Raw genomic sequence first — 27,116 nt, forward strand, 5'->3', positions numbered from 1 at the left:
ACGCACACCCTATATATATATATATATATATATATATATATATATATATATATATATATATAAATATGGGCCAAATGACTTTAAAATGTCCAAAATAGCTGACTAAAGCCAAATCAAAGTAAATGACTGCTCAGATTGTCCAAAAGTCATTTTTTCACGAGGAGGCGGGTCAGATCATGAGCTCCGGTTTGTAGTCACATTAACTTTTATTAGGCGCCGGATGACTTTTCCATCTTCAAAATCAAATAAAATGCGTGAGAATGTGGAAAAGGTTGGACTTCCTGACCCGAATCCGTCAGAGGCCCTCGTGATTGAAAATCCACCATCTTGGACATAGCGGTGTGAATTCACAACGTTTGTGTTGACCCAATTTAAGACCTTGGTTAACCATTACAACTGTCAAGCACTTGTTCATAAAAAAAAAAAAAAACGACCAAGTCCATATTTAATTCAATTCATACAAGTAACGAACAAAGCAGCTCAATTGATATTTAACATAACTTTTCCCTTTACGATTTAATGGCGTAAGGAATGCAGGAAGAAGGGAGATCGATCCATTTTCATACTTGGCAACAAGTTGTTTTTCTTGAATTCTATTGTGTTCCGAAAACTTCTTTGCGGGCACTCGGAACTTTGTCTTATTGTGTAAAAAGGGTTGAACACGAGGCGAGGCTTATTGCACAATGCAAGCTTTTGCAAACAACTCAAGGCAACAACAAGCCCTCAACGGCCTAACATTGTGTCAAAAGTCAGACCTTCAAAATGTACTATTTGGCTTGTTTATTGAGTGCAACTGCGGAATAAGCCTCAAAGAAAGTGAGGTCAAACTTGTGTGCTTTTCATTTTGAAGGTCTGACTTTGAACGGGATGTAATGCCAATGTTGCCCAAACAGGACGGCGTCTGTTGAACCCTTTTTATGCAAATTAGGAATTGCCTCCAAAAATACTGCACATTCATTCTAGGAAATGAATAGCCCAGTCATGATTTTTTTTTTTCTTTTGCGCAAAAAACAATCAAATACGAAAAATACAAAAACTGGGACAACTGTTTTTCAAGGTGAAAAACGAATCATGAAAACGATGGCAGAGAAAAACCAAGGTTGAATTATAATTATATTATAGTCATTAGAATAATTTACTTAGAGAGTTTTTATGTATCTTTTTTCAAAGCCGGCTCCCCCAAGTTATATTGTAAGTGTTTGAAAAAAAATAAATAAATGCAAACATCAAAGCAAAATGTGGCTTAAACTGCCTGCACTACATTTTGGATGTGTCATCCTGTTATTGATGGTTAGATAAAATCTATAAAAAAAAAAAAAAGAAAAAAAAAGATGAATAGTTCGAACACAATCCACAGAGAGCGAACGGAGTGGAGGGATTCCTTCTTTAATCAATGTGATTTCTTTTGTTGTATTTCTTTTTTTTTTCATTAGAAATGCTGATTGTTTCCCTCTTTGATTTCAAGCCCTCATCTTGTCTCTTTCTGAATATTTTAATTGGATTTTTTTTTTTTTCTTAACTTATCGTTACTCATGCTGGTAAAACCTTAAAAAAACCTTAAAAAGCCATTCCAACTTCAAAATATGGCATTTCTTCCCCCTTTTTGACAGAATAAAAGGGAGGTTTCCCAAAGGAGAGGCTCTCTGAAGCCGAGCCTGACCTCAACGACGGCGGAAGAAGAGAATAGAAGAGCGTCCCTGCGGTGATTAATAAAACATGGCGTCAACGCTCCGTTATTCCACGAAACGTAGCTGGGATGGCGTCGGAATGATCGCCTCGCCTTGATGACCCCTCCGCTGTGCCCTCCCGCTGCTTTGTTGCCGCAAATCTCCTCTGTTTGTTCAATTTCCTGGCATATGGCGGCGTACGGGGAGACCCCCCGCCGCCCGCTTGCTCCGAGGGCCTCGGCGTGACGCTAATGGCGCAGCCGTTTTCCTCGGCGAGCAAGAAATTGACAAAGATGTGACATTTGCACGCCGCTCGTTTTAATCCGCAATTAAGAGAGCAAACAAAAAGACGAGGTCGCGTGGAAGTGCGACACGGGGGCGGGGGGCGTTTGGGGTTGGGTGTGGAGCGGTTTCAAATGTAGCCCACCATGACAAAATGAACTGAAATGTCATTATTCCGTTCTAGCCTCGCCGCGAAAAAGATAGCTTTACACGATCAAGATTTTGATTCAGCGAGTTGGGGGGGGGGGGGGGGGGATAACTGATAACCAACCTTATCCAATCTATGTAAACAACTTATTGACTGTACAGTCAACAATTGATCTGCAGTATGCCAATAGTCTAAAACACTCAAGGTGTAATTCTCTTTAGTTTTATGTTTAGTTTGACAGCAAAAGTGAGTTGCAACAAACTTAAAGCCTCCTTTTTGTTTTGTTTTTTCGAATAATTGCTCACTATCCATCAAAATATCGCCTGTCGTGACGTGGGTTGAGTTCACTGCCTCGATACCGCGCTTGTACGGTATCTCAGGTTTTTTGCTCACAATTCAAACGGGGGGGGGGAAAAAAAAATGACTGAACGACAGCTCGTATGTTGGGTCGCTTATATCTCGTGGTACTACTGCACGGAAAGGTGCCCCTTTCGCCTGTTATTCATAATGGTGCTCACCTTGCATAATAGCCAAAATGAGAAAATGCTGCGCCTTGGCGGAGGTCAGCGCACCACCGGGTGACATTCTGGTTCAGTTTCAGCATCTGCTACGCGGCGCGGATGAAGGGAAGCTGCTTGCGCGGCAGCGCGGCTGATGAAGATGAACGACGGCGCTAATGCTGCGCTAATTTATATGAGGGGGGAATTTAATGATGGATGACTGGATTAACGACTCTTACGCGCCACCAGAGATAAGTCGGAGAAAAGCGCGCCGTGAAATGTTTGCGCGGCTTGATAAATGGGACCATTCGTCATGTCGCGATACCAACAACAAGAGCACTCAGATAAGCGCAAACCTCCGTCAAGGTTTGGGAAATCCATGCGAGTGAATGGCAACGGTCTCCACGTCATGCGCGATCATTTTTTAATACCGCTCGTGTTTGCAATGAAGACTCCGCGCTGCTTCCAAGGCCGGGGCACGTGCTTTTGTAGGTGTTGCTGTTTTGGTTAGCGCAATAGAAATAAACAATGACGAGAAATAATGTACTTGAAAGTGGAAGTCAACGCAAACGTTTTTTTTTTCCAAGAATATGTCTTCTGAAAATGACATCACAACTGCTCACAATGACCAATCACAGCTCAGATTCAGAAAACAGGTCAGCCGTGATCGGTCATTGTGAGCAGTTGTGACGTCATTTTCAGTCGACAGAAGACAAAATGGCCGCCCCCGGAGATGGCTAAAAACGAGTGGATTAAAACTTATTCCACAAACGCAATATTTATCAGAACGCCTTGTTCCAACCAGTGGTCTTGCGTAGAACATATTCTTGAAAAAAAAAAAAAAATGCTCGGTCACGTATATTTACTGCAGTGCAATCACCTACTGCCAGTTATTAATGTGAACTGTGAACAATAGAAATAAACAATAACAACAGATAATCTATAAAGTGAAAAAAAAAGTCCATGGCATCATGCTTGTCCGGCACACTCAATGTCCACGTGCCATACAAATGTTATAGTGTGATGCAAGTTGCTAATGATACCCACAATCAAAACAAACGAGACATAATCCATATACAGTGACGCCTTGAGATACAAGTAACCGCTTGTCTGATATTTTGGCTTTGACTTGTGAGCCTGACTATTGTCACTCTTAACTGAAGGTTGCTGTCAAACTAAGCATAAAATAAAGAGGAACATATTTTCTATTCAAAGCAACCACATAGCCTCTGCTACTTGAATGCTAGCAAACAATTGGAAACTCAAATTTGCTAGCGTTGTGGCGAAACCTCATAAGTTGATCAAATTTGGTCGAATGCATATATTTTTTTTTTAAATCTATACTATCGGGCGGTCCACACGTGTGGGTGTTAATTTGACAAATTACTGACCAGTCTAAAGTATTGAAAATGGCTTGCTGTTTTTGATGATGCAATGTTAAGGCTTGAACAAACTGGGAATATTGACGTTAAAAGTGAATATTATAAATTCACAAAGTGTCGGCCCCATGCCAGCAAAATTAGAGTGCACAGCACATTTTCTAATTCAAAACACATTACAAAAATTTGGGGTTGTTGTTTTGAGGAGGATGGAACAGAATAATGGTGTTTCCATTCATTTCACTGGCGAAAGACGATTTGAGATAAGAGTGTTTTTAGTGACCAGCAGAACCAATTAAACGTGTTTCTTGAGGCGCCGCTGTAGTTATCGACGACCAAACGGATAGCTGAGCGAGTTGACTGAATGCGCTCAGCAAGGAGAGTGCCCGCACAGGGATGGATGCACACGGCGCCGTGGAAGAAGACATTCGAGGCGTACGAACAAATAATAACAACCGGAGGAAAGTAAAACAATCCCAAAATCCATGCTGAGTCGGAGGGTTTTGAAGCTCCGCCTTGAAAGCGTCATTTCCTGCTGTCGCCGTTTCCCCGTTCGGTTGTGGGCTGAACTCCTGCAGCTCCGAGCCGCAGACGCTGTCGCTAATGAGGCGCGACTGATGTCGTCGCCCGCGGCGCTTTTTTTTTTTTTTTTTGCTTTGCCTCCGCAAACACCTCCGTGCACTCTCGCTCTCGTCTATTGTTGTCCACGCACTCTGTAGGATATTTTTTATCTTTTTTAAAAAAATTTTTTTTTAACCTCCGCCAACAAAGTCGTGCTAAGCTTCGTTTTGTTCATGTCGTCCAATTTAGGCGGAATTAATCATACCATAAGCTACATTTTGCGATGCTTTTGAGCCCCTGTCGTAAACCAACATTAGAGAGTGCTTTAATGCGGACTCTTTCACTTTCAGTGTGCTCCGAACGCTTTACCTTAATAAAGAGAAGAGCTGGAAATAATCCACTCTCAAAATAAAGTATTCACGCAGAACGTACAGTAGGTGTCATATACGTAATTGGCTCCTCTTGCCGGCTTTTCAAGATATTGCGCAATAGGCACAAAGAGAAAGAAAAATCTGCAGTCAAAAATCGCTCCGTCAAACGTGTCGCACAAATTGCTGTAATGCTGTCGTTGCACAATAGAAAGAAACAGAACGACTGAAAATAATCCTGCCCGTAGGGAAAAACAAGTCCACGTTCATTCACATCGGGACACGCGCCCTGAAATTAACGTGGTCACTCCTCTTCTCTCTCCACTCATTTATGTTAAACGCCCACTTGTATAATCAAAACATACTTTCCTGATAAATAAGGTACCAAGTGTTGTTCCTTTCCCCTTTCTTAAAAGTGAAGTCAAGCCAAACATATTTTTTTCAAGAATATGTTCCCAGCAGGCCCACTAGTTGAAATTAATTTTGCGTTTGTGGAATGTAAGTTAAGCAGCAAAATGCACTCGCTTTTCGCCATCTCTGGGGGCGGCCATTTTGTCACGTCTGTCGCCTGAAAATGACATCACAATTGCTCACATCGACCAATCACGGCTGACCTGCTTTCTGAATTTGAGCCGTGATTGGTCGTTGTGAGCACTTGTGATGTCATTTTCAGTCGACATAAGTGACAAAATGGCCGCCCCCGGAGATGGCTAAAAACGAGTGGATTAACACTTATTCCACAAACGCAATATTTATCAGAATGCCCTGTTTCACCTAGTGGGCTTGCATAGAACATATTCTTGAAAAAAAAATTGTTTGCGTTGACTTCCGCTTTAATTAAGTAACCAAATATGGTGCCTTTCCTGATGCATAGTGTTCATAATTTATCAGGCCTTAAAAATACAAAGTAATTCATGATCCACAAAGACACCCCAAATTATTGATGGATAAGGAAACAAATATGATTTCCTTCCTCATGCTTCCAGTCTCTTAAATACCATGTACCAAATATGGTTCCTGATAAATCACATGCCCCCCCCAAAAAAAATATTCATACATAAGGAGCAGCGTTTATAGTTAATAAAGACAGCAACAATTTGGTATCATAACATTGTTCATACCAAGAACTAAAGGCTTCCCCTCTAATAAACGGCCCCGCCCCCCCACAACGTGCAGGCTGGTCCCCTTCCTCCCACTTTCCAGTCCTGCCCGCTCATCATCATGCAGCGGCGCTACACCAGTGGATCTGCCAGGCTGCTTGTACCAATTAGCGTGACTTTTGCCGCACGCTCGCCGCGCGCCGCCTTTAATGAAGGCGTGTGTTCGCCCGCCTCGAGCGCGCTTGGGTTTCACGCACGCCGCGTTTAGCGCACCTCCCGTCTACTGACGCCGCATCACCCGTTGTTTATGGCACGGTTATGTACGAGTGCCATAAAAGGTAAGCAAGGATGTGAGCTTGAACTTGACACTTGTGTTAGCGTCCCACAAAGGCTCCAATTTGCCGGTTTACATTATTAGTTCGCCATAGAAAAAATTCGTTGTTCCCCCTCAAAATTTTACACGCGACACGCTATATGCCAAATAAAAACCCCAGCAACTAAGAAATCACATTATGTACATATACAGTTATTTACAGCCTTTGCTCAGATGCTACTTTGTTGCTGCATTTTGGATAGCAATTACAGCCTCAAGCCTTTTGCATATGATGGATGAAGGGGGCAAAATTGCACAAAGATAGGTGTGTCAAGCTTAATAAATCATACTCATACATTTATTTCATAAATATTTTGGGCTATTTTTGTTCCAAAATATGCAGTTGTTCTATGTACAGAAATGAAGTACTTTGAATGAGCCGTTAGCGTTAGCATCACATTCGGGAGAACTTCGCTAGCGAATGTTAGCACGTAGTTGGTTTCCTATATGTTGCGATATTTATGAACGTATTATGTCAGTTACGTGGAAGTGAAATTATGTGGCTATTTTGGGAATAAAATGAAAGTAGCTGTTTGTGTAAGTATTACATTTCACTCTCCTTCCCTACTTTTAATTGACATTTTTGGTTTCTTATAGCGCTAGAGTTGCATACAGATATGTTTAAAGATGCAAGGGACACTATGACATTCGCTACTAAACATGATAAAAGGAATCAAGGAAAACTATGCAATAGTTATTTGAAGAAAATGCAGTTATGTCTTTACGGAAGGCAGATTATTTTAAAGTCTGCATTCAGATCAATTGTTTGTTTATTGTGTAAATCTGCAGTTACTCGAAATTAATTGTGGATGAGTATCAAGGGGTCTAAGAATACTGCATCCATGTGAAAATGGCAGAAAAGTCACATGTGTCAACATCTTCTAGAGGTGGGGCTAGCCGGGGGGCGGGGTGGGGGTGTCCAGTGGGGTGGTCATGGCCACCCTAATCCACCATGTAGCTCCCCCCCTAGCCGTGTCAAATTTATTATTTATTTTTTTGTATCCTGCCGCAAGTTGCGAAAAACAGATGGCGGTCTGCGAATGGCCCCGGGGCCGTAGTTTGGACACCTGTTGATCTAAAGGAATCCATAGATTGAGATGAGCTCTCCTTGGAAAGCAGTCGGCGCAGCTGCTGTTTGCTCACGGGACCCCGGCAGCCCTTGAACGTCGTACTGCCAACGCCGCCGCGCCAATATCCCCCGTGCGCCGGGGGCGGCCGGCCAGCTGATTAAAGGCCACGCTTTTGACACCGCATTTGACGGCGCATGCCAGCGCATGCCTAACGAGCATGCCGAGCGACTTCAGTTGGTCGCCACCTCTGGCGGCCGTGGCTAAAGTGCATATTTTGGCAACGGGCCTTTGATGCGCGCGTAAAAGTATTCACAGGATTCATCAATCATACAGGTGACTGCTTGCATGTAGGGAAGAGCTCCACAGGAGGCCCTAAAGCTAGTTTTTATTAATTAGGCATTCAAAGATTGATAAGAACAGCTGTCATAAAGCAAAAAGTTTGCATCTAATCTGGTCCAAGGACAACTGCGTAAGACCACCATACGACAAGTAATGTGATTGCTAGCATGTAGCTAAGACACTCGCAGAGTAGGGCCTATATCGATATTTTTTTTTCAATTAATTAGGGGTAAAAACATGAATAAGAACAGCTGTCACAAAAAAGTTTGGATTTCATCCAATTGACCAGACTGTGTGACGATAACCGTCGCATGTATAAGGTGACGGCCAGCACACAGGGAAAATACTCGCAGAGAAGGGGCCTATATTTAGTTTTTATTCATTGAAGAATCACATAAATCCACAAAATGACGTGTAATATGATGGCTAGCACGTAGGCAAGATGCTCACAGCGTAGTGCCTTTAGCTAGTTATTAACACGTTAAACCGTGTTCCGCATATGCTGCCAAATGTCTGTAACTGAACAACCAATAAAAACGTGGTTAACAAGATAATGTTAAGTATCTTCACTGGCCACCAGAACTGTCCTTAAAAGCATTTAGACCAGGGACGATGTCGTCATACGTAATTAGACCTTAAAAAGTTTGCATTTAATCCCATAAATACCACTCACTGACGATAACGGCGTAAGTCTGCCGTATGATGTGGAACGTGACCGTGTAGTCAGAACATTCCCAAAGGAGGGCCTGTAGCATGTTTTTATTAATCAGGCGTTATCCTGTGTTTACTTTTTAAAGTGTAAAGTTGGAAAAAACCAATGGACCAGTCGTTTATAAGGTCATATCTTTAGCAACGGTCCTTAAAAACACGTACTTTAAACTCGGGATGATGCTCCACTGGAGGACTCGATAGCCATGTTTTATGAATTAGCTGTCAAAACTTGTTCTGCATGAAATGTGAACCGTGCGCAGCTGAGAAATCCATCAAGCAACGATTTTTAAAGTGTCACGTTTTTAACAAAAATCTCCATCGGCCACCCTTGAATTTCATGACGTGTGACGTGACAGTGAGCATGCATGCAAGAGCATGGCCAATATCGCCAATTATTAATGAATTAAATCGATTTTAATGAGAGCCTTTTGGCCAATAAATTTGCAGAACTTCAATTGATCCACTCGAGCGAGGCAGCGGACGTGAGCGACTTGCCCGACGTTGCGCGCGGCAGCTTTATCTGCAGGTGCATTGTGGGATGTCCTTTGAAGCGAGACAGCCTCCGCGCCGTCCCCGCGATCAACGCAGATTAGCCCGAAAAAACGCTACGCTGCACAATGTAAGCCTCTTCGCCATTCACGACTATATTTGATTGTTTTGTGCCTGCCTGCGATATTGAAATGAGAAACTGGAATAATAAAGTCACGAGTACATGTGCAGCAATCCAAAAGCATGCCGGAGCGGGCGGGTGGGGGGGGGGCGGGGGGGAAGGAAATCAGGTAAGCCGAACAAAAAGCATGAGATGCGAGATGTGGGAGGATGACGTGTGGGGGGTGGGGGGGCGAGAACAACTGCATGCTAAGTATGTGAGATGCGCTAAAGCGGCTAATCCTGCAATTAAAGGTGGCGTGTACATGAACGGGAAATAAGGAGGGTGCGGTGCGTTGGCATGCGTGCGGCTCAGAGAGAACGAACATGGGCGCCGAGTTTGGTTACTTACAGGTAGTAAGTGTAGGAGTGATAGGTTCTTCTGCCGAGTGGGGTGGTTTTGGTGGAGGTGGTGGTGACGGTGACGGTGGTGGTGGTGGTGGTGGTGTTGGTGGTGGTAGGTTTTAAGCAGTGGAGGACGAGGAGAAGAAAGGGGAGAGGACGGGCATGGAATGGAAAGAAAAAGTAAAAATATATTAATGTTTTTGGAAAAAAAAAAAAAAAAAAAAAAAAAAAGAACAAAATCAAGACATGGCGGCAACACGAGGATGCTCGACTTTGTGAGGTGAGCGCGATGATAAACCACCATCGTATCTACATTTGTCATATCCGTCCTTAAAAATAATATGAATCCATTTCCAACAAGGGTTAAGCAATGGCCTTGTGTTTTTTGGTTGATTCTCCACGTTTTTCAACGAATGCCTCCTCACTGTAAAAAACACCACTTGTATTTTTTTTTTGTCCTGAAACAGTCATTTAAGTTGGAAAAACGTCATTTACGGCAACAATGTGAGTGCAACAAAGCCAGAAAGTTGTTTTTACTTATAACTTTAAGTTTGTGTTCCATAAATGGGACAATTCATATCGACAAAGAAGCGATTTGGAAGAAGGTGGAAATACAATATTTGGGGGAAATGAGGCGAGGCTGCGTAGCTATACTGTCATCGCAAAATGTCCACTTTATGATTCATGTTGGTCAAGTGGAATCAAATTAAAAGTTAAATATAAAGCCAATACTGTTAAGTGTCAACTTTGCAGCTTGACGGACAATCAAGCAGTCTGTGTCCCCGGGTTGACCCAAATCCGACCCAGGTTGGATTTGAAAAACATCGGAATTGAGCCGTTTTAGACTGTCGTAAAAATGTTTTTTTTTTTTTTTTTAAATCAGATACAGGTCGCATACGGGCAAAAAAAATCCAATCTGGGTCGCATTTCCCTGCGGTGTAAACCTAGCCTAAGTTGAATTGTCCAACTAAAAATGTTATCTTAAACTTTGTTGCCTTGAAATATTGAGTTCACCCAACATTTTTTTTTTTTTACAGCACTTTGACTTGAGAACTTCAAAACACGTGCGTCCGCTTTAGACGAGAGATGCGTTTGACTAGATTTCTTGAGCAAATCAATCAGCAAACTAATGATTGCATGTTATAATTGTCAATATTTAAAATGTTGCACTTTGAACAAACCTCCACTGACTTCCAGGATTGTCATTATTGGGATGGCTAGCAGCTAGTTACAGCTACTTTTTAATTAGGCGTTAAAACATGACTAAGAATGCCCGCCACGATTTCATCCAATAACTGCTTGAATCCACCATATGAACATTTTGACTTGTAAACATAATTTTAGCATAATGTGATTTTCCTGCATGTCTTTTTAAAAGTGTCACGTTTAATAACCAATGAAAAACATTTCAACCATCAAACACAACAACAACCGTATACGTCCACCGCATGACCAGTTTTAAGCAGACTTTTTACAATTGACTAGATTCCCATTGTTGTCCGAAATGTATCGTAAGTATGTTGCTGAATAACCAATAAAACATGTCTCATAATATTGTCTTTTCAACGTGTGTCTCCTTTCGGCCTGACAGAACCATCTTTCAAAACTTGCATGCTAGCTCAGGACTAGCATGCAAACTGTTGGACGGAAATGTGATCCACTCATTATTAATAATAATAAAAAAAAAAAAAATGCCCACATCTGACCTCCCAGGTCGGACTTTAACGAGGCGCGCGCATGTCACCGCACGCAACTTCGATTGGCCTACCGACACCCCGGATGGCCCGAGTTATTTGCGGCAAATTCTCCTGCCTCGGCTTTGATTGAGCCTAAGTGAAAACAATTACCACTCAGATGGGGACCCGCACGGAAAAATGAAAACTCTTCATTAGCAGCCAGCAAAACACAAATCAATGAACGTGTTCCATTTTTACCTGTCTTGTGCTGTATTTCAACAGATTTAGCTCGTAGGAATAAAGCGTTCGAGCACAAGAAAAAAAAAATCGTCTGTTCCTGCGCTACTGCACCGCAGAAGTAATTCAGCAATTTAGCATTGTCCATCTACCAGCATACCTTCTTCCAATTGGGGATCATTAGCGTAAATTCCCGCGTAGGGGACGGTCAAAGTACGGGCGCTGAAATGGCTGCTTTAAAACAAAATGGCTGACTTTCTGTTCAATTCTGGGAATGAGCCAATTAGGCTTTTTCTTGTGTTCTGTGATGACAAACATGTCCACTCAATTTTATGTCGATCATTGAAAATGGGTTCTGGGGCTACTTTTCAGCGGCGCTACTTAGCGAATTTAAAGCTGAAGTCAACCCAAAGATATTTTTTTTCAAGAATATGTTCCCAGCAGGCCCACTAGTTGAAACACGGCATTCTGATAAATATTGCGTTTGTGGAATACAAGTTAAGCAGCAACTTGGCCGTGTTAATCCACTCGTTTTTAGCCACCTCTGGGGGCGGCCATTTTGTCTTCTGTCGACTGAAAATGACATCACAACTGCTCACAACGACCAATCACGGCTGACCCGTTTTCTGAATCTGAGCGCGATTGGTCGTTGTGAGCAGTTGTGATGTCATTTTCAGTGGACAGAAGACAAAATGGCCGCCCCCAGAGATGGATAAAAACGAGTGGATTAACACTTATTCCACAAACGCAAAATTAATCAGAATGCCGCGATTCAACTCGTGGGCCCGCTGGGAACATATTCTTGAAAAAAATATCTTTGGGTTGACTTCCGCTTTAAGGGTGGCCCCATTTTCAACAGGATACACGTGCTTGCCAAAATTTGTGAGTTGTCACTGACATAATAAGAATTAGAGAACATGAAAAAAATCCTCCGTCTCCGCACAACGTGACGGCACACATCGCAGCAGAATGGAAATAAAAAGTATAAACAGTCACGGCGGAGAGAAAAGATGCTTGATATTTGCAGAGCTTTGCGTCTTATTATCGCAGCCACGCGAGCAAGGGGGCCTTATGTAAACATACCCTTTAGCGACGCATTCATACACTTTCAGAATATTGGAGTATTTTTTTTACGGTTTGTCTCCCTCGCAGGGCTTCAAAAGCTCCCTGCCGGCGGCATTTGTTGGAGGCTGCGGCGTGAAGGGGATTAATACTTTCCTCAATGGGGCGTAGCTGCCTGATTGAATGAATTATTCGTGGCAAACAAGCCAAAGTTACACAAGAAATGACCGCTTACCTTTTTTTCATGAGGAGCACCACGCCGAGGAGGATGATGACGAAGAGCAGGATGCCGGCGATGACCCCGGCGATCTTCACTGTGTGGTCCGTCTGCTTCTCGGGCTCTACAGCGTCGGGTTTGTGGGTGGAGGCGCCTGTCGGAAGGACCATGTTTAGCCACCCCCAGATATGTAATTCTATGAAGAATACAATTCAAGCACTTTTCACACTTTCCAGCAGTTGAAATTGTTGTTTGAATTCGGTAGTAATCGGACAACACCTCTTGCATAGGTTTGCTTTTGAAAATGTTCAAAATGATCAACTTTGTCTTTTTTGTGGACCTACTCATGACCGACATTCCTTCTAAATTTGTTGTTGCCCGGGGAAACTGGCTTTGTACGGCGTCGTATGTTATATGGCCCCTCATCAAACTTTGCCACCATGGACCAAAACGAACCTAAAATGGCCGCTTCGAACCAAAAGTAGCAGACTTCCTGTGTCATTTCCGCCATGGTGTCTTGAGACTTTTTTGTGGGTCTCCCTCGTGATGGACGTTAAAGCAACGAGAACAGACCCTCCTTGGTGGAGGTAATAAATAAAAAGCAGATCTTGTTAAAATTCCGCCGGCTTCCCACTAGCTGCGCGAGTCGCTCGGAGAATCTCAATCCCGCCGGGGGGGTCGAGACGGGAATACAGACGAGCCCCTTCCACTTTCCCGACGAGCTCAAAGTGCGGATTTGTCACACGTTTGTGTTGAAGGGAAGAAAAAAACTGATGTGTGGCATCAGCTCCATCTATACGCATCTAACTGCTAAGATGTCCATGCGGCCAATGGAATTTTTTTTAAAAAGGCAAAAATCTGTTGATAGCGGCTCACCGAAGCGAGAACAATATGTCATTGGGATGGATATGCAGCTTTTTCCTTGATCGAGAGACAACACGACTTCACAATTGGCTGACGTGGCAATTCATCATTCTAAATTTAGCAACGCTGATGTTCAGGTGCAGGACGCTTGGCGTCTTATCGCCTTAAAACTCTATTCCCCACTATTGCATCCGGGCAATATCTCCACCGCGCCCGGCTGATACGTACTGTAGTGCTTTGGTTATTTCCGGCGTTTAAAAAAAAAAAAATCTTTTCTGGGTTTTATCTTTTCCTCCCCGCGCTGCCTCCGGCATCTTTTGTCTAGCGCACTCGGAGCGTTCTGGCCGCAAACGTGATTAAGCGAGGGTGAACTTATCTGGCTTTGAGCTTCGCGCGGGATGCAGCGAAAGGTTGGGAGTCTCCGAGAGGACAATACGGAGTTGCCGACATTTATCTAAAGCTGCTGAAGCTTCAATGATGTTTGTGGTTCCCAACGCGGCTGCGTGTTGGCTGTTTAACCCCACAACACTACTGATGCTTAATAATGTTAAGGATGGTCGCTTTTGAGCAATTTCTTTTATAATGTTACAAATAAATATAATACCTTGTGTTGTGATTTACAACATGCATCCTTAAAGAAAAGTCAACCCAAACATATTTTTTTCAAGAATATGTTCTATGCAGGCCCACGAGTTGAAACAAGGCATTCTGGTTAATTTTGCGTTTGTGGAGTTAAGCAGCAAAATCCACACGTTTTTAGCTAGCTCTGGGGGCGGCCATTTTGTCACTTCTGTCAACTGAAAATGACATCACAGACCCTCAGCGCTCAGATAACGACCGATCACGGCTCACCTGTTTTCTGAAGCTGAGGCGTGATTGGTCGTTTACCTGAGCCCTGAGCAGTTGTGATGTCATTTCTAGTCGACAGAAGTGACAAAATGGCCGCCCCCGAAGATGGTCAAAAACGGGTGGATTAACTCTTATTCCACAAACACAATATTAAGCAGAATGTTGTGTTTCAACTCGTGGGCCTGCATAGAACATATTCTTAAAAAAAATATGCTTGGGTTGACTTCCGCTTTTTTGTGTGCTTCCTGTTATAATATGTCAACCTAATTCCATGTTGCTAAATGAAACTGGCCTCAGTGGCTATTTTTAAAAATAAATAAATAAACAAATCACCTTTTGGAAAATGATCAAACCGCAAGGCTTACTTTAGATGGCACAGGCAAAACATGCTTGGCAATCTGAAACCTCGCATCTGTCTAGGATGTGTTTCCCAACCTTTATTGAGTCAAAGCACAAAATATTACTCACAAATGCACTTATTAAATGTGAAATCTCAGCCTTTATTAAGGCGAAGAAGAAGCCATGATATATTTTGTTGTATGAATCGTTAATGGAAAATGTTTTTTGTTTCAATTTTAGCTCCAGTTATTTTGTCAGCTTTCGTGAACTATAATAACCTTGGTCAGAGCCCTGGAATTCGCCCCAAATCACTAACTTCCCTTTCACCTTCAGGCACCGGTCCTTGAGAATTTTTTGGCCGTCTTGTCATGATAGACATCTCCAGTGAATTTCATACTCCTAAGTGAAACAGGTTTCGGGGTACTGAAGTCCCCTCAACATGAAGTCTCTCCGCCCACACGCCCAACTCTAATGGAGGCTGCGGCGTTTCTGACCTGTGAGCTGGTGGTCGCCGGCCGCCGGGGCGATGCGGAGGTACGGCGTGGTCAGCTGAGTCACCAGAATGGCGGCTGAGCGCGACACAGGGTGAGTAGATCCGCGACGCCATGCAGCAGGTAGAGAGAGAGAGAGAGACACACACACACACACGCACACACAAACACATGCATGCAAAAAGATAAAGCACACTGACTCACAACACTGCTGAGGTGTCTTAATATTTTTGTCCAGAAGCAGTTCAACCCGTACAATTCAAGCACCTTTGTTAAAATGTGTTAATTGGTTAGAGGCGACAACACACGACCAAGAGCGATCTTAGAATGGGTCCTACCTTTGGTGGCGACTCGGACGCAGTCAATTTTGGTCTCCTGTACAAAAGGCAGACGGGAAATGGGACAGAAAAGGGAATTATGGCCATGACAAAAATGCATCTTTAAAGCGGAAGTCAATCCAAACATATTTTTTTTCAAGAATATGTTCCCAGCAGGCCCACTAGTTGAAACACTTTGCGTTTGTGGGATATAAATTAAGCAGCAAAATGCACTCGTTTTTAGCCATCTGCGGGGGCGGCCATTTTGTCTTCTGTCGACTGAAAATGACATCACAACTGCTCACAACGGCCAATCACGGCTGACCTGTTTTCTGAATCTGAGCCATGTCATTTACTCGTTTTTAGCCATCTGTGGGGGCGGCCATTTTGTCTTCTGTCGACTGAAAATGACATCACAACTGCTCACAACGGCCAATCACGGCTGACCTGTTTTCTGAATCTGAGCTACTCGTTTTTAGCCATCTGTGGGGGCGGCCATTTTGTCTTCTGTCGACTGAAAATGACATCACAACTGCTCACAATGGCCAATCACGGCTGACCTCGCGAGCAGTTGTGATGTCATTTTCAGTCGACAGAAGACAAAATGGCCGCCCCCGGAGATGGCTAAAAACGAGCGGATTAACACTTTTTCCACAAACGCAATATTTATCAGAATGCCCCGTTTCAACTAGTGGGCTTGCATAGAGCATATTCTTGAAAAAAAAAACGTTTTCATTGACTTAACCTCTAAGCAGGGTACACATGAATTGATAATCAGTATGTGCGCAACCCGCATCACATCGATACACCGGCAATAAAAAAAAAAACACGGCTCGCCGTGCGCGCAGCTCAGTGACTGCGACAAAGGAAAACCCTTGGTTCGGATTAGCGCCGGCGAGCTCGCCGGCAGCAATGTGGGGTTGGTTCCTGTGACGGGCCTTGTGTTTGAATATATAATAATGAGCTAGTTTCAGCTTCAAAAGAGTTTACCGCTCAGAGAAAGAGAGCGAGAGCGAGAGAGAAGTTTGCCAAACACTCGAATGCTGAAAAGAAGAAAGGACACAGGCAGGGACAAGGAGGCTGTGTGCGACACAGAGGACACTGATGTTGTGTCCCTGAGCCGGGCCTGCCTGCTAAGGTTGGCCAATGATGAGCCAGGCACTCACTAGCCACTTTAATCGGCAAGAGAAAAACATGCTGCTTTTACAATAGGAATCAGAGCACTTTCATAGCGTGGAGTTGCTTGTGTTTAAAAAAAAAAAAAGCATGCTAAGAGGACCTTGAAAAAATAATTACATATTAAATGTGCAAACGTGTGGGACTGATTTTTATTTATTTATTTTTTCATTTCCAGGGGTCACTAGATTTGTGGTTGTAAGTCTTGATCTCCCACACTCACTGACTCGCGCCGGAAAAGTTTTGAGTGTGCGTTCTATTCTGGAGTGCCAACCGGCTAATTGAATTCAACCCGGGCCTCGCACGTTATTAGCGCTGCCCTCCCGCAACGGACGTGCTGCTGCTGCTCAAGGAGGCCGGCGGTGGCACATTCTCATTCAGCTCCGTCGGCTGGCGGGCTCTGCAAATTGCTATCGAGCGGCAAAAGCGAGGAGGGACGGGCGGGAGCGAGGGTCACGTAGCATCCACTTGAAGACAGGGGGCCGGCGACCCGTACGATCGGTCGGCTTTCCTGCCGTCTCGCGGTCGCGATGCCTGCGACAATTACCGGCCCGCCGCAACCGAGGCGCTTGAATGCGAGTGTGGCATGTGGCCATGAATCAAAAACACAGATGCTGCCAGGTATGGATGAAAAGTGCGTCGCGATATTAGTGTTTCACATCAGTCGATAAGGCTGCGCAACAAAAATATCGCCATCGCAATAAAGGCACGTGTAACAAGCGTACTGTGCAGCAACACATGTAGACAGACACTATAACAATACTCACCGGCATCTCTGTGACAAACAATGAATATTGCTGCAGATTACTGCGTACTTTAGTGGAATGAAATCCTTCTTCGTTTGTTTGCACGAGTGAATTATACTGCCGCCCGGTGGCCAGGTCTTTGTCGCAATACTTCGGTCCCTACTGAGTGACTGTAGCGACGTTCAATATGCCTCACCCCGTTTGCGGTGCTGACGGCTTGGTAGTAGACGCTGTAGCTCTTCTGGGGCAGCAGCGGTGCGTTCCAGTATCCGCTGTAGGTCTTGTTGTCGCCCACGGTGAAGGGTTGCGGACCGTGGATACCGCCGGCGGGGAACTGGGCGGCGAAGTAGTAATGAGAGTTGAGCTGCGAAGCGTTCTGGAAGTGGATGGGCACCGGGTAGCAGCGCAGGATCTCGGCCGTGCCCCGCGCCCGTCTCGGACGCTCCTCCTCCACCACCACCTGGTAGGCACTGCGAAAAAAATGAGCTAAATCTAAATCCGATACAAAATTGCATCCCGAAATTCACTCAGTAGCTCTCCATTAAAAGTTAGGAAAAAAATGCCCCAGACACTAGTTTCTTTACATATCCACGGTTGGCATTAGCGGATTCGCATATTCACAAATATTTTTTATATTGTTTTTTTTTTTTTTTTTTTTAACATGGAAAACGCATATTGAATATTTATAATTCGTTTTGTGAAGAATTTTTGTAGGTTTATCTTTTTTTTTTTTTTTTTTTTTTAAATGCATTTTTAACTCATTCACTGCCATTGACGAATTTACTTGTCTTTTCACAGTCTAGCCATTCAGTCCCAGGAACTCATTTATATATATTTTTTCCATCCATCCATCCATTATCTGTACCGCTTCTCCTCACAAGGGTCACGGGGCGTGCTGGAGCCTATCCCAGCTGTCTTTGGGCAGTAGGCGGGGGACACCCTGAACTGGTTGCCAGCCAATCGCAGGGCACACAGAGACAAACATCCGCACTCACAATCACACCTAGGGCCAGTTTTAGCGTATCCAATCAACTTACCATGCATGTTTTTGGAATGTGGGAGGAAACCGGAGTGCCCGGAGAAAACCCACGCAGGCATGGGGAGAACATGCAAACTCCACACAGGGAGGCCGGAGCCGGGATCGAACCCACGACCTCTGAACTGTGAGGCGGACGTGCTAACCAGTCGACCACCGTGCCGCTTTCAATATATTTTTTCCAATTATTACAAATATTCGGGTAAAAGAGGGTCTGAAAATGTCAGGCAGCAAATGAGTTAGTGGCCGGCAATTATATGTAGATTTTACCCAATTTGCAGGTCGGCCCGGTCCCTGCCACCTGCGAATAGCAGCTTCCACTATACACAAAATCGTGCATTTGGATGTGAAGCAACCATCCTTGGCAAATTCCAGGGCTTTTGACATATTTTGATGAAAACTAACAAGGAAATCCGCTTAAAAGAGTAGCGATTGAAAGCAGTCATCAAGCAGAGATGGGCGAGGCTAAATATGTGAGCTTTTTTGGGGATATACCGTCTAATGTGGTTAAGTATGGCATCAAAGTTGGATGATTATTTCGAAGATGAAAACAGGGTGCGAGAGCACGTTCATCGCCGCTTTCAGCCGTGGTACTTTTACCAATCAACATAAAAATTTGGTGGACGAAAAAAAACAAAAACAAAAAAAACCACACAATGTACAAAAAAAAGTCTCACAAACCCATGGCCAAAACGAAAACAGTTAGTTAGACATTTTACTTTAAAGTGGCCATTTTGGGCAAATACTGGCATACTGTGATTGAGCCCCAATTGACAGCAGGTATGCATTAAGAGACGGGCAACACTAAATTGCTGTTTGTTGGAGGATGGCGTCTAAATCGGGCCCGCTCATTGCTGACTGCAGCAGTTTCACAGAGACACACAAAATTGGGAGAACATGTCTATCATAACAGAACAAAATACAAAGTCTCAAAGACCATTGCGCGGAATTGAACAGGAAGTCGGCCATTTTGGTTTGATTCACACATTTTGGACAAATTCCCGGGCTTTAACGCACTTTCACAAACACAGATTTTTTCCAAAAATAACCCCAATTGGAAGATCCTGAACAGTTGGGCGGGGCTAATTTGCAAAGCCTTCTTGCCTATGCCATCTAATGTAGGCGGAGCGTGGCGTCCCTCTTTAACCCCTTGACTCACCCGCATCTTTAATTAGAGGCATCACCCTCTTTCTTGACAGGATTAAATATTTCCTCACCTCTCGAGCCAGCGCTAAACAGCGAAGCCGCCGTGAGCTTTGCAAACGACGGCGCGAGCGAGGGCCCTCGTGATTAAGTGTCGGGTTAAAGAGTGCATGCTGTACACGCTAAGGCGCACTTCATCATCCCCGCACCAACCGCGGGGAACAATTGATCATCTGCGCTGCGAGTGTGTGCGCGTGACCAGCTTGAGTGTACCTTAGCCGGCACGTCCTGTTGATTTGATTCAAATAGGTCGCAGAAGCCATTCAGCTGTACAGATTGATACAAATGCTTCGGCGCGCATCAGGATCCGAATACTGCAACCAATAGAACTGCCAACCGTAACGGAAGGTTGAACCATATGACCATTATTAGCATTTAAATTGTTGCTGTCAAATAATGCTCGAGTTGAAATGCCAAAGAAATATTTTTGCATGTTCAGACTGAAAAAAAAAAAAACAATAGGGCGCCCTTATTGCGAAATCAGTAAAGGTTTCGAAAGAGCTGCACATTTTGCCGTAAATTACGTTTCACACCTTACAGTAGTCACTGCTAGTACGTTTTCTCCGCAAGTAGCATTTTCTATTGTAATTACATAAAAAATTTTAAAAAATGCATCAAAATGCAGAGAGATGTTTTTTTCGCAAAATAGAAATGCCAATTAAATAAATATGAGAATATTTGGGAATTTACATTTGAGAAAAACAATAGGGCACCCATATTTCGAAATGAATAAAGGTTCAGGGGGAGGAGTTATATATTTTGTCTTGGGTGCCAATTGATTCTGTAGCGACTCGGCTGCGGCTATGACACTTTTTCAGCGATTAGTCCTTGTTTTTAAGTAACAACCAAAAAAATGTGAAATGCTTACACCAAGCTAAAATTCCATAGAAATAAATTTGCAAATAGTTTGGAAAGAGGAAAAAAAACAATAGCGCACCCGTATTTCTAAATCAATAAAGGTTCCGGAGCAGCTGCGCATTTTGTTATAAATTACAATTTGACTCAGTATCATGGACGCTGCCATTACATGCTTGGTTTTTTTTTTCATTTTTGTTGTTGTTGTAAACATTCAAAAATCCCAATGAAATAATTTCTGAATATTTCGGAATGTTTGGCCTGTGTAATCAATAATAAAGGAGCAGCACATTTCATCATAAGACTGGCGGAGGCAGCAGTTTGCACAATAGACCGTCTAAGTCTCACTAAGTGACCGTCTAAGTCTCTTCACACGGCAAACACGTTTTCACGCATGTAAAATTTCCACATTCAACATCTCGGTAACAACCAGTCCGTGGCGCGACCAACGTGCAAACGTCGGCAGCAGCTGCGAGCCGACTCTTTGTCAGTCAGCAGCTTGCTGACCTCCGTCGGGACACCGCACGCATGATAAACCGGCCCGTCGACGAGACGAGCAAGTCTCCGCTCCGGGACCGGTTGGCCCGCTCGGCGGACAAAATGGTCTCTGTCGGACGTAGCGCTGGGCCGCAGTGACCATCCGGTTGGCTACGCCACAAATGATGAAAATGAAAAGAGCGCTTGACACTTTTTCCTTCTTCAGTGATGATAATGAAAACATGCAATAACACAAAGTTGCAAATCTTGTGATTTTTGATGCAGTATCATTATTTTTAAATGTGTTAAGGGGAGATTTACTGTATAGCCTCCATGATTTTTTTTTTTTTTTTTAAATATGTTCAAATAAAAAATAGATATGTTTGAGAGAAAATATATATTTTTGAATGTTTGTTAAAAAGAAAAACCCTTCAAATTAAAACATGTTTGGGTAAAATTGATTGCAAATATGTATTATATAAATTAAAAAAAAATCTGTTAGGAGGAAAAAAACTATAATGTATTCAAAATATATTGCAATGCAAATAAATGTTAATGGTGAATATATACTATGCGTTGCTAAACTGTTGAAATAAAAAAACAGTCAATGGGAAATAAAGTAAAATATGAAAATATTTCCCTCGCCCCAGTCACTTTGTCCAGCTCTTCTGGGGGAATCCCAAGGCATTCCCAGGCCGTGGCAGTGGAGGGCAAGACTGTAGACGGAGCGCTAACGCGTTTAAAATATTAGACGGACTGACCGATAGGCGATTACTTTTTGGTCTGGCTTGACAAATAGAACCTCTGAACTAGTCACTTTTCAGGAGACCCCAGCTTGTTCAATCATTAGCATTGCATCGTGAAAGAGAGCAAACCATTTTCAACACTTTACTTTGGTCACAAATGTGCAAAAGTAACACCCATGCCTGTGGACTGACCAATAGTATAGATTTTTTTTTTTAAATATGAAATTATTATGGTTATGGCCCGAGGCCAGCGATAAATACACTGTAAAGTGTATATATATATATATATATATATATATTCCATGTGATCGGGATCGGCCGATACCGATCACATGGAATATCTGTATATTTTTCCATTTATTTATGGTGAGCGCTATTGTGCAATATTATCTGAAAAAAAACCCCAGCCATATTATTGCCGTAATTTTGACAAAAATCTATTTATATTTTCAAAAGCATGAAGAAATACAAAACCCTTGCTGGCACAATACAACAATTACTCAGTCAACAAAGATAACTGAAAACTGAAATTTACCCCGCTTTTAGTAACACAGTTTTTAACAGATCAAAATAATCAGTCTCAAAAGACTTCATTATGCAAAAAGTCAAACAAATGACATGCCACCTAAACATTGCATGGTTCAGAATATAATCAAAGTAGAAATAATAGCCACATGCAGGCTTCACTTGAATACACTATTCAGTGAGTTCCTAAATTGAAACGACTCAGGAACTTTATTGTCTTGTGCATAGACAGACTATCTTGTGCGTTTGTCAACGATAAAAAAAAAAAAGGCACTGTTAATCTTTTAATCTCCCTGTGGCAATAATGCCACTTATACTGCGCTGTGTCCGCCTTGAGTTTATTCAATGCGGCGAGCCTCGTAAACTCACCAAAGTCTCCCAATTGCTTGTTCTTCAAACGTCGGATTAAGTTGGTTGTGTTGAAAATTTTGGCCATGCTCCACCGCGCAAGCTATCTTTTCATGGCGTGTTACAAGACGCAAACCCCGCACACACAGCAGAGTCAATGTAGCTCGCGCGGGTGGGGCGGGCGCGGTCGCGTGCAGGGCGGCGCGAGTGACCCTTTTTTTTTGGACGGGGGGGGGGGGGGGGGGGGGACACGTCGTCGCGTATCAAACAAATCAAATATTCTACTCTTGTTTTTCAAAAATAATTCCTGCCGTCATACTCATGTGATTGATTGTCGCCGGCTCACGGTTGCAAGGATGACTCGCTTGGACGGGCCCAAAGCTGAGGACACAAACACACAGATGCCCAAATACGCGAAAACAAACATTTAGAGGCCCTCGCGGCCTCATTTTCATGCTGAATCCTCAAAAATAATCACATTTTTGACACGCATTAGTCGGCGTAGGCCAAAATGCAGAGATTGGAGATCGTTTGGGCGAACTCCTTTGTATGAGTTTGAGAAATCCGTCAAATAGATTCCTCAATGCAAAATGACTTTCTGTTCAATTTCAAGCATGGGTCCTTGAGACCTTTTTTTTATGTGTCCTCCTATCATGGACATGTCCTACCAGATTTTATGTTGAGTGAGTGAGCAAAAGTTGGACGATGCTACATTTGAAATGTTTTGTTGAGTGGTGTGTGTTGATCATTTGATGATTTTTGTTGTAAAAAAAAAAAAAAAAAAAAAAAAAAGGGGGTCGAGGGCCAGTTCATCACTCCTTGCTGCCAACAAGGCCCGTTTCACACAATGAACATGAAATTCGGTGGACGTGTATATCATCACAAGACGAAAACGTCTCACAGACCCATGCCAGGAATTTAACAGGAAGTCAGCCTTTTTGGAGTAAACAGTTCAGGAGAATTTAAGGACTCTGACATACTTTGGGGCTCATTTGGAAATTTGTCAAAGGGAAGCAGGTGTCCTAGATCGATGGACCAAGCGAAACGCCATTTTTTTGTTTGCCTACACCAGGTCATGTGATCAGTGCTGATCATTTTGACATCACTGCTTGCATTATTTTGTTAATTTTATGAATTCACATTTCCTCAATTTTCCCATTGTTTTTTTTTTTTTTTTTTTTTTCCCCAGAAATGACTTTCTTTGGGCTCTTATTGTCTGAAATAATAATAGTTAATAAGGCACTACAGCACAATCTTAGGTCAAGGTCAAGGTAAAAACACAACGTGTATATGAATAGATTTATTTGATCTCAGCAGTTAAAAGAGGCCTGGCAGAGGCCCGCGTGGTCCTGCCACAACCTGCGCCGACACCAATTAGCCCCCTAGCCTCCCTGCCCAACTCGTCACATAGATTTCTCCTCCGCTGACCAATTATGCCGGATTGACTCTCCATCGAGCGGACAGAGGCCATGGGAGTCAGATTTATTTTTCATGTGGGCTGATAACAGGGGCGCCGGCCTCTCCATCACCATCTTGACTCACGCTAATGCTAACAGGGGCTGATTTAAAGCGGCCGTAAACCAAACAACCCCGGAACCGTCATCGGTGCGCCTCACTCCGTATCACGAGATGCGAGAAGAGAGATGATTTTTGTCCCATGTTTAGTCGCCGCTATTAGTAAGTGCCAAGCCCCCGGGAAAGAAAGTTATTGCTTATTTTAGGGGTGTGTCAAATCGCTTGCCATGCTCTAGTGCGGATAATCTGATGCTACAGGCAGGGGGAAGTACACGTGGAGCGCATTTGCAATCGAAAAACAAGCTTAGCAAACAAATATGGCAAGGCAAAAAACAAATCTGTGAAGGAACTAATATATATATATATATATATATATATATATTTTGCATTGAGGAATCTATATATTAGTATAGTATATATATATTTTTAAAGTATTTAAAAAAAAAAAAAAGTTCACCCCCTAACATCACTGGTTTATTTTGGCACTTGTCATACTCCGGTGCAGATTATCTGACGCTACAGGGAACAAGAAAGCATCTCATTTGCAAAACCACACCACGTATTTTAAACATCTCCGCTGGCTGGAGGCAAAGGTGACGCGGCAGAAGAGGTCTGATTTAGTGGCAGCAAAGATAAGCGGAGGCATCTCGAATCATTTATTGGCGCACGAGCTTGTAAACATTTATTTTGACGGGAGGTGGGTGGATTCTGGGCCGCCGACGAAGGGGGCAAACGTTTACAGCGAACATTATTGATAGGACAGTCGCCTTAATCCTCTTAAAGGAACACCGTCCCCTCTGGTGAGAAACGTTCCCGGAGATTAGCCAGCGCTATGTATTTTACATATGATAGCAATTAGCTTCCCCTCGGATATCTCCGCTACGACTTGAATTCGGACGGCGTGGACGGTATGCTCAGCGGACAGCCATCGCGGCGTTATCCTGTCATCTTCCAGCGGACTTCCTGCAAAACATCTCAAAACGCCCGCGGGGCACTATCAGCTAACATAACCAAATCAGCGTGTCATGTGATCAAATCCAATATGCTTCCTCTGCTGCTGCTGCTGCTGCTCTGCGTTGCTGCTATAAAGCCCCCCCCCCCACCCCAAAAAAGTGACCAAAATCCCTCTCGCTCATCTCCGTCAAAAGGGCTTTAAAAGTGATTTCCTAAAGTGTTCCATTTCAAAATTGAATTAAACGTCATGTGAATTAAAGTCCTGTTTCAAATAACATGCAAGGTCTTCAGGGTCAACGAGGTCAATCTCGTGTTATTGGTTGCTTGTGAACGTGAAGGAGGCAGAGAGTAAATGCAGGGTCAAGATTAGAGTTTTAAAATTGTTGAGTTCGAAATTTTTTTTCCAAATTGTATTCTGATGTTGCCCATTAATTTCAGAAAAAAATATTTGTATATAAATATAAAAACAAATATTAATAAAATATTTGCATTTATTTTGCTTTCTCATCTGGATATTTGATTTGGACGAATTACAATACATAGAACAAATACATAAATTGTTGTTTTTTTTAATTTTTTTGTATGATTCTGACAAAAACATGCATTGTTTTTATTTTATAATTTGAAAATAAATGCAACAATAAGATCGATGTGCATTTGAAAGAACCACCGTGCTTGAGGAATAACAACCTAAGAGAGATAGAAGGCGTGACAGATGAGCTGTCAATAATCTGCCGTGCCCCCCCCCCCGAGAAGTGAAGTTAATAATTGCAACCCCCTTTTCATCTTTGTAGGTATACCTAATATTGTGCTCAAAGAATATGCTTAGCCAGTGTCATACAACAAAGATGGTCTGAAAAAAGAAAAGGAAAAACAGTAGCCTGAGTAGCACAATTTAGCATCTTCAAATAATTTTTTTTTGGGGGGGGGGGGGGGGGGGGGGGGCTGGCAGTAAACAAAAGCAGCACCTGCTGTGCTAATTAATGGAGGCTGTGATTCACCACACGCTTCGTCATCATTTGAGCTTTGTAATTGCCCGCTGACGAGACGCCAGGCGGAGCGGGTCCCCCGGACGGTACCTGTGAGGTGATTAAAAAGCCATCTTTCTTTCCGTTGTAGGCACGCGGCGCTAAACACTAAAATCGTTACGACTCTGCGGAGACGGTCCGGGAAACGCAGCTTTGAGTCTCGGGAGTTTTATTGCCTGCCCAAGAAGGGGCTCGGCTGGGGAACTCATGATCACCCGGCACCCCTCAAAGTCTGGTTCCTTTTCTTAATGAGAGCTCCAGAGCAAAGGGCCCAGGCCTCCTCGGATTTCGCCCGCTCAAGAGTGGCCTCGCTGGGGCCGTCCATGCTCAACCAGCAGACCCTGTAGTCTGTTCTTTTTTTTTTTTTTTTTTTTTTTTTTTTTTTTAAAACCTTATGTCAACAAATTTGTAGTTAAGATAAATGACCTTGCTGGCTGGGATTGTTGCCCGCCCAAGAGGTTCCTCATCTTGAGCACTCCTGCTCAATCATCATCCCATTTATACTGTTTCTGTTCATTTTTTTTAAAGAGAGATCCAGAGCACAAGTTAAGTTTTTCCGTCCTTCAAAAAATGGTTATCGCTGATTTGAACATCACAGCCAGACCTACTGTAGCAAGTTTTACAGACTCATATTTTAAAGATGATGAAGCAGGTATTCATGCCTTCAGCAAACCAAAGCGATGACTATGCGTTAATTCCCACTACAAAGGCGCTAACAATGCCCTTTAAAGCGGAAGTCAACCATAACATATTTTTTTCAGGAATATGTTCAATGCAAGCCCACTAGTTGAAACGGAGCATTCTGATAAATATTGCGTTTGTGGAATAAGTGTTACTCCACTCATTTTTAGCCATCGCCTGGGGGCGGCCATTTTGTCTTCTGTCGACTGAAAATGACATCACAACTGCTCACAACGACCAATCGCGGCTCAGATTCAGAAAACAGGTCAGCCGTAATTGGGTC

The 27,116-nt window shown here is 43.2% G+C and overlaps 1 protein-coding gene across 1 annotated transcript in view; it reads right to left on the minus strand.

Moving 5' to 3' along the window:
* LOC147141332 (receptor-type tyrosine-protein phosphatase mu) overlaps positions 1-27,116 on the minus strand; it is a 156,091-nt gene that overhangs the window by 38,807 nt on the left and 90,168 nt on the right. The window contains 5 exon segments of the mRNA XM_086042965.1: positions 9,499-9,528; positions 12,702-12,837; positions 15,230-15,304; positions 15,565-15,601; positions 17,662-17,935. Coding sequence (XP_085899091.1) covers positions 9,499-9,528; positions 12,702-12,837; positions 15,230-15,304; positions 15,565-15,601; positions 17,662-17,935 — 552 coding nt within the window.

This window comes from Filicampus tigris, chromosome 10 (assembly GCF_054856515.1).
Source record: "Filicampus tigris isolate MCC_2025a chromosome 10, RoL_Ftig_1.0, whole genome shotgun sequence".
Lineage (NCBI taxonomy): Eukaryota > Metazoa > Chordata > Actinopteri > Syngnathiformes > Syngnathidae > Filicampus > Filicampus tigris.